The sequence below is a fragment of the Eubalaena glacialis genome, chromosome 3 (genome assembly GCF_028564815.1).
Source record: "Eubalaena glacialis isolate mEubGla1 chromosome 3, mEubGla1.1.hap2.+ XY, whole genome shotgun sequence".
In the NCBI taxonomy this organism is placed as follows: Eukaryota; Metazoa; Chordata; class Mammalia; order Artiodactyla; family Balaenidae; genus Eubalaena; species Eubalaena glacialis.
In genome coordinates, this window is record NC_083718.1 from 113525434 (window position 1) to 113533347 (window position 7914).

General features: G+C 55.1%; 1 protein-coding gene across 1 annotated transcript; it reads left to right on the plus strand.

Annotated features, from left to right (window-relative positions):
• Positions 1-476: 476 nt before the first annotated feature.
• Positions 477-7657, plus strand: GFI1 (growth factor independent 1 transcriptional repressor). The gene is made up of 6 exons (XM_061186314.1): positions 477-621; positions 943-1125; positions 2822-3303; positions 3425-3562; positions 4618-4783; positions 7479-7657. Exons 1-6 carry the CDS (start codon positions 507-509, stop codon positions 7655-7657), a joined length of 1263 nt encoding a protein of 420 aa, XP_061042297.1. The 5' UTR covers positions 477-506.
• The last annotated feature ends 257 nt before the right edge of the window (positions 7658-7914 follow it).

Here is a 7914-nt window from a genome sequence, read left to right on the forward strand (position 1 = left end):
TCCGCCCTCCCCCGCCCTAAATTGATCCGCGCGTCTACGCCTTTCTCCCCAACCCAAGAGCGGATCCAGACAAGCGGTGTGTGGTCGAGTTGGGGTAACTGGCCCGTTGGGGACTTCGGCTCTCGGAGAGTTTGATTACCAAAACGAGTTTTGCTAGGGAAGGGGAGGGGCCGAGGGGCGTGGGCAGGGCAGAAGGAAGAGGCCTGAGTCTGAGCCCGAGGACGGGTTTTACCGCTGAGCGGCGGCGGCTGGCTCGCGACACCTGTCCGAGTGCCACCTGGTGAGCGCGGCGCAGCGGGGCCAAGCCCCTCCTCCCGCGGGCCTTCCTCCCTCCTTCCTGGCCCGAGCTTTCTCTACTCCGCTGCCCAGTCCCGGGTCTCGGAGCGTGCTGACCCGCGTTTCCACCCTGTTCTCCTCTCGCAGGTCTCCGCCAGACTGGGGCTTACGGTGGGCTGACGGAGGCTCCAGGGACCCTTGGAGCAGAGTGGGGAGCGCGCCCGACCACCATGCCGCGTTCGTTCCTGGTTAAGAGCAAAAAGGCTCACAGTTACCACCAGCCGCGCTCCCCCGGACCCGACTATTCCCTCCGCCTGGAGAATGTACTGGCGCCAGGCGGAGCAGGTGCGGGGCGTGCGCGGGTCGGGCGGGGCCGCTCCCGGGGCCATAGACTCTGTGTCCCGCCACACCATCCCCCAGGAACCGGGAAGGGCGGTCCCGAAGCCCCTTTGCTGCCTTTTTTTGTTACCTACCTTTCAGGTTCCTTCCGGGCTTGTCGCCTAGGTGCCAAGGCCTCTCTGCTCCCGCCCTTGGATCCGGGAGGGTTCCGGCCGGGTCTGGGGAGAGCTGAGGGAGCCCAGGTGCCACGGTCTGGGGGGCGCCGCTTCAGAACCATCGGGCCCATCCAGACCCAACCTGAGCCCCTATCCTGCCTCCTCTCCGCAGACAGCACCTCGAGCACAGGTGGGGCGAAGGCGGAGCCCCGGGGCCGTTTGTCCCCCGAGTCTCAGCTGACCGAAGCCCCCGACAGAGCCTCCACGTCCCCCGGCAGCTGTGAGGGCAGCGTCTGCGATCGGAGCTCGGAGTCTGAGGACTTCTGGAGGCCTCCGTCGCCTTCTGTGTCTCCAGGTAGGGACCCGTTGGGAGTTCTGGGGCCCGGGCGGCAGAGACCCCGCGGTGAGGAATGAACCGGAGCGGCTTTGGGCACAGAAATGCCAAATGGATGGCGGAGAGTCTTTCTGAGAGGAGGGAGCTTGTTCATGGGCCCCGCCGGGAGGCATCGGCTTCTCTGAGACAGGGACAGCCTGCTCGCGGGGTCGGCTGCTTGGATCCCAGGCAGTGCTGGGATCCCAGAATCCAGACCCCCGAGTCTCAAACGGAGACCTGGGCACTCTGAGAGAAAAGTGTCGTTGCCTTTAAAAATTAAGCTCGCTCCCGCGGCGTTGGGCCTGACAGAGCTGGGCACCAAGCGGGAGGGACCGGTCCGGGACGAAAATCTCGGCCACCCGCTAGGTCTTCGCAGGCGCGGGTTGGGGGCCTACTTCATTTTTCGTTCTGCCGGGTTGGCCCGGCTTTGGGGACCCGCCCGTTGGTTTCATTTCCAGCCAGCAATCGAGCTTCGCGCAAACCGACTGCACGTTGGGTGGGAGTGAGTCTCCGATTCCGGCGGTGGGGAATGGAGAGCGCAGAACAGCGGGATTCTGCCAAGGGTTATTTCCAGATTTAATTTACTAGTTTTAAAACATACCCCCAACCCCGTCCCACACTCAGTGCGTCGACTTGGCTAAAGAGAGTGCGTCTGGGAGCCGGCGACCCGAGGGTCCTCCTTGGCTGTGCAGGACACCGCCGCGCAAGGACTGGGCACCGCCGGAGTCTCCGACGGAAACTCGAAATGCAGCTTCTCACTGAAGCGGCTAGCCTGGGCTGGAGTCTGCGGTGTGTGTGAACAGATTAGTAAATCCGTATGCACTTAGGGAAAAGTATATATTGGTATTTGGTTTTAGCAAAATTCGCATGGGTCGGGGTGCAGAAGGCCGCGAATTCGGAAAGCTGTTTGTCTGGCAGGTGGTGACTAAACCTTAAATTGTGAATTATTCCTCTAAGAAATTAGTGGGATTTTTTTCTTTTTTCTCTGTCAAATTACGACAGGACTGGGAATAGGGAGTATTTAGCAAGCCCGAGCCCCCTTCCCACTGGCCCTTTGCTACCTGCATTGGGTATTTAATAACTGAGAAATGTTAACGCCTTCCCGTTTTTTGTTTTTTCCTAGACAGATATGTCTCGGAGAGGCCGGGCCGCATTTTATTGGTCCTCTCTGCCTCCCTCCTTCCCGATTCCGGGAAAGAAAAAGGAGTAGGAACACGTAGGGGCCAGGAGAGCGCCGAAGCTGGGCCCTCTGCCCACAAGCTCGGCCCAGGGCCGGAACGGCCGCCGCTTTCTCCTCCCGCGTAGCTCCGCTCTGCTCGGAGCATTTTTGAAGCGTGGCGCGTTCTTTCTCTACGGGGCCGCCAGATGTGCTGGTCCAGCCAGAAAAGACTCTCTTAACGCCGTGCGTTTCCGCTGACCTGGCACAGAATTTACCCCTCTCTTCACCCGCTGTCATTTTAAGTTTCTGTGTGCTGCCTTGTCGCCTCCAGTGGTCCTCGAGGCCCCAGGGACCCGGCCAGCGTTTGAGCCTGGGGGCTTCCCTGGCACGCTGCGAGAGGCCTGGCGCACCGAGTGCTGCACAAGGGCTGGGTGCCTGGCACTTCGCAGACACACCGACTGGCCGACGCCGCCGGGTCTCGGACCTGACCTAACCGGACGCCCTCTTGTGCCTCCACAGCCTCGGAGAAGTCGGTGTGCCCCTCGCTGGACGAAGTTCAGCCCTTCTCCCTGCCCTTCAAGCCGTACTCGTGGAGCGGTCTGGCGGGTTCCGACCTGCGGCACCTGGTGCAGAGCTACAGGCCATGCGCGGCCCTGGAGCGCGGCGCCGGCCTGGGCCTCTTCTGCGAGCGCGCCCCGGAGCCAGGCCACCCCGCGGCGCTCTACGGCCGGGAGCGGGCTGCTGGCGGCGCGGGGGCCGCGGCGCCCGCGGGAGGCAGCGCAGGAGGCGGAGCTGCCGGCGGCGCGGGCCTGGGGCTCTACCGCGACTTTGGGCCCGCGGCGGCAGGACTGTACGAGAGGCCGGCGACCGGCGGGCTGTACCCGGAGAGCGGCCACGGGCTGCACGGCGACAAGGGCACCGGAGTCAAGGTGGAGTCGCAGCTGCTGTGCACCCGCCTGCTGATGGGCGGCGGCGCCTACAAGTGCATCAAGTGCAGCAAGGTGAGGCTCCCTCGCGCCTGGCTTTAGCGGCCCCGCGCCCCCGCCCCCGGCCCGCGCCCAGCCAGCGTCCGCGCCCCTCGGCCCCTCTCAGCGGCCCTCTCCCCGGCCCCACCCGCCTCAGGTGTTCTCCACACCGCACGGGCTCGAGGTGCACGTGCGCAGGTCCCACAGCGGCACGAGACCCTTTGCGTGCGAGATATGCGGCAAGACCTTCGGGCACGCGGTGAGCCTGGAGCAGCACAAAGCCGTGCACTCGCAGGTAAGCGCGGGACGCACGGCCGCGCGCCGCCCTGCTCAGGTTTTCGCGTTCTGGCATCTTCTGCTTCTCTGTGCAGCACCGACCGCTCTCCGCCTGGCACCTTTCTCCTTGGACTTCCCCCGACTAGCCCCAGTATCCTCTGACACGTCCCCTTACTCAGACGTAGGCGTGCAGGGAAAGGTGCGTGGTTGCCGGCTCAGGGCTCGAGGCAGCCCTGGAGTTTGGTGTCACATCATTGTGAGACTCCAGAATGTGATCCCCATCATTACTTTGGGTTTGAGAAGGGCTTGTATGCACTCTTGCAGCGGATATGTCAGATTTATTAGCTCTGTTTCTTGGCCTCTTTGTTTTTACCAAATGGCTGTCACTTAATCTGCATTGACCCCTCCTGACTGAAGAAGAGGAATCTCAGCTGATTTAGAGCATCCAGTATTTGTCCCGCTGTTCTTTCAGTTATTCACTTATAAATATTTGTTGCTCAACTTCTAGGTGCTAGGTACATGAGAATCCAGTAACACACCAGGTATCCTTGACAGGATACCCTCACAGAGATTACAGTTTAGCTGAGAGATAGAGGCTACATAGATAAGCAAATAAGTTCACAAGTAACTATGACAGAAGAATGCTTACTTACAGAGACCTATTTACTGAAAAGAGTAATCTCCCGTCTCCTTCAACACCCACACTGGCTGGGGGGAGGCGGGAGGAGCCTCTCAAGTGACTGAGGTCTAAGCCTCCTGTTGAGGAGGGTGGAGAAGTGTTTGTAAATTGGTGTCAAAAAAGCAGGGTGGGGATACGTTTTGGCCAAGGGGTGTGGAAGTTTGTGGCTGAAAAGTGTTTGGGTTGAAAAAGTGTTAAAGGGGTAGAGGATATGGGTGGGAAGGGTGGAGGTTGGAAATAAATGGGAGGAGAGAGGATAATGGGGCAGGCTATGGGGAAGGGGAGTCTGAAGGAAGGGAGAGCCCTAGCTTTGGGGATTTTAGTGTCAGGTTGGTGGTGAGGAGAATGGCAGCCTAGACCATTGCAATAGTAATGCCACCTCTTTCTCTCCGCAGGAACGGAGCTTTGACTGTAAGATCTGTGGCAAGAGCTTCAAGAGGTCATCTACACTGTCCACACACCTGCTCATCCACTCAGACACCCGGCCCTACCCCTGTCAGTACTGTGGCAAGAGGTTCCACCAGAAATCAGACATGAAGAAACACACCTTCATCCACACTGGTGAGCTGAAGGCCCCTGGCTTGTAGGAAACACCTGTTGAGGGGTGGAAAGTGGGGGGTGGAGGTCATTGTTTTTCTCCCTGAGGCCAACATAATTCACCTTCTCTGTGATATTCTTGCCCCAGAATGAGTGGTGGAAATGGCCTTCCAGATGGAGTTAATCACTGCATGTGTGTTAAAAAAAACAAAACAAGGAGGCACAGATTCTCTTAGGTTCATTTACATACGTGGTTCTCCCCAGAGAGACTTTGATTTGGGGTTATATCTGAAGAACCACTCAGCAGGTCAGCTGCAAGTTTTCTATCCTTGCAAAGAATATTTTCCTCTAGTTTAGCAGCTGCTCCAACTGCTGCCTGCTCTAGGTGAGACATGAAGCTCCAGGGTCCTCTCAGAGTGTTGCTCTAAATGTTTACCTAGAGATTGAGACTTTCTCTAGGGCTACCACCCAGCCTTTTGGGGAAGGGTCTTATGTGTGACCTCTTGGCTGCATTTTTAGGAGTCTGACAGCTTATTCTAACTGAGCAAGGGAAAAAATGGTAACTATTACTAGGCTTTTTCTGCTAAGCGCTTTTAAAATGCATTATCTCATTTTATGCTCACAACAACTCAGGGAGGTAGACTACTCCTTATCCCCATTTTAGAGATGAGGAAAGTGAGGCACCTGCCCAGGGTCATATTGCTAGCAAGTGGCAAAGCCAGGACTTGAATTCAGGTCTGTCTGCTCTCAAATGTCTATCCTGTTGACCACTGTTCATTATATTCTATTTTCAAAGCCAAGGGGATTGGTGGATATAGAAAGCTTCTATTCACTTATTGCCCTTTTCAAAATATCAGCAAGTTTGTCATAACAATGATAAGTCTTTAGCCTATTATGATGCTTTATAATGTACAAAGTGCTTTCAAATCTACCTCTTCATTCGATTCTTACTGCCGTCCCATATAGTAGAAGGAGCTGCTCTTACCATCCTGAAACTCAGAAAGATGGAATGATTTACCAAAGGTCAGACTGAGAGTAAATCATAGGGCTGTGGAATGCTCTGGCTTCCAATCCTGAACTCTTTCTCTAACATTTTGATTGTGTGTAGGTGGCAGTTTTAATGCCAGGAGCACTCTCTTTAATAGTCAACAAGACATTTACACGAGATCCAGAATTTTATTTTATTCTAGAAGATGAATACTGACTTAAAACAAATTGCAGTGTGTTCCAAACAATCACCGTTGATGTTTACAAATATGCTTGGGCAGTGTAGATGCCCCCATCAGAAAACCTAGAAAAATATCCTACTTTAATCATGCTTTCTTGCCTGAAATTTCCATGCAACTCGCTCCTTTTGAGTAAAGGTATTCAAGACGCTCACCAAAATGCAACTAGGATCTTGACTGAATGAAACATTAAGCCCTTATCAAACATTTACATTATAGCTAGAATTCGTTTCTCAGATTTGTTTGACCCTGAGGGATAGGATAAGTTTTGATGATTGGTTCCTTATCAAGGAAATCTGAAGCACAAAGATAGACAGGGGTGCAGCAAGAGGAACAGAGGGTTCCTCAAAAACAGACTTCATCTATTTTGCATTTTTTCCAAGGCCAAACCCTGACTATAATGCCTGCTGAGGCTATTTGGAAAATCATGCTACTTTCCCAAATGTTAAACAGCATATGAATTGGGGGGAAAACAAACCCTTTTCTATTACTTATTTAAAGGTATTTTATTTATTTATTTTTGGTTGCATTGGGTCTTTGTTGCTGCGCGTGGGCTTTCTCTAGTTGTGGCAAGCGGGGGCTACTCTTCGTTGCGGTGCGTGGGCTTCTCATTGCGGTGGCTTCTCTTGTTGCAGAGCACGGGCTCTAGGCGCCCGGGCTTCAGGAGTTGTGGCTCGTGGGCTCTGGAGCGCAGGCTCAGTAGTTGTGGCACACGGGCTTAGTTGTTCCGCGGCATGTGAGATCTTCGCGGACCAGGACTCGAACCCGTGTCCCCTGCATTGGCAGGCAGATTCTTAACCACTGTGCCACCAGGGAAGCCTATCTGCTATTTATTAATCTATGGTGAAGAGTTGCTGGTATATAAAGAATCCTGTGACTAACCTCATAAAAAGAAAGTAAAATCAAGACAGAAAAGGATCAGCTGCCTTAAGAAATACTTTGTGACCCAGATGTGGATTTTTTAAAATAAGACTTCTAGAAATGCCCATGCTTTCAAATACATCCTGTTGTCCTCCAAGAGCAAGAAAGAAGACAGGCTCACTGGTCCATACAAACCAACACCCACTTGGAAACTCAGATTTGAAAACTTCCTCTCAATTAGAACAGAGTCACATGGTTTGAAAGACAGCACCCCAGCCCCTTGCGCTGAACATCTGCTGTGGGAGCTCTCTACTTTTAAAGCCAAGGGAGTCCTCCCAGGGCGGATTCAGCTGCGCGTCTGGGGAGGGCACGTGGCCTTTGCTCTGTTTCCGTTTAGCAGGAAACGGTTTGAGGCCTCTGGCTGGGAACCCCCACCCGGCGAGTCTCCCTTTCACCTGGTGCACCCCTGGCTTCCCGGGACTTGCACTGCCACACACGGTACCCTCCAAGCTGCTCAGAGGCCCTAGACTGTGGTGCAGCCAGCCGCTGCCAAGAGCTTGCGGGTCACAGTGAGTCCCCTCTAGCTCTATCATAGACTCATGCTTCCTCCCCTCCCCCTTCCATCCCTGTAGGTGAGAAGCCCCACAAGTGCCAGGTGTGTGGCAAGGCATTCAGCCAGAGCTCCAACCTCATCACCCACAGCCGCAAGCACACAGGCTTCAAGCCCTTCGGCTGCGACCTGTGTGGAAAGGGCTTCCAGAGGAAGGTGGACCTCAGGCGGCACCGGGAGACGCAGCATGGGCTCAAGTGAGCGCCTTGGCCGGCTGCAGGCGCAGTTACGCACGCAACACTACGGAGGGCAGCCTCCCCACTTGCCACCAGCCACTTCCACAGATCCCACCAGGGTGATCCCCCTTCCCTTTTCTCCCTGGAGCCGCCAGAGGGGATAAGTTACCTTTTCGAATTTCAGCCTGGAGTGGGAACCAAATGACTGCCTGGGTATGGGACTCACCGAATAGGCTCCTCTATTAGTCCTTCCTATTCCCAGCCCTGTTCCACAGATAGGAA

Bases quoted from the DNA above. Each gene is read 5' to 3' on its own strand.
- GFI1 (XM_061186314.1), top strand. From the start codon at position 507: ATGCCGCGTTCGTTCCTGGTTAAGAGCAAAAAGGCTCACAGTTACCAC. The intron at 622-942 runs GTGCGGGGCGTG...TCCTCTCCGCAG, and splicing joins ACTGGCGCCAGGCGGAGCAG to ACAGCACCTCGAGCACAGGT. The intron at 3,304-3,424 runs GTGAGGCTCCCT...CACCCGCCTCAG, and splicing joins AGTGCATCAAGTGCAGCAAG to GTGTTCTCCACACCGCACGG.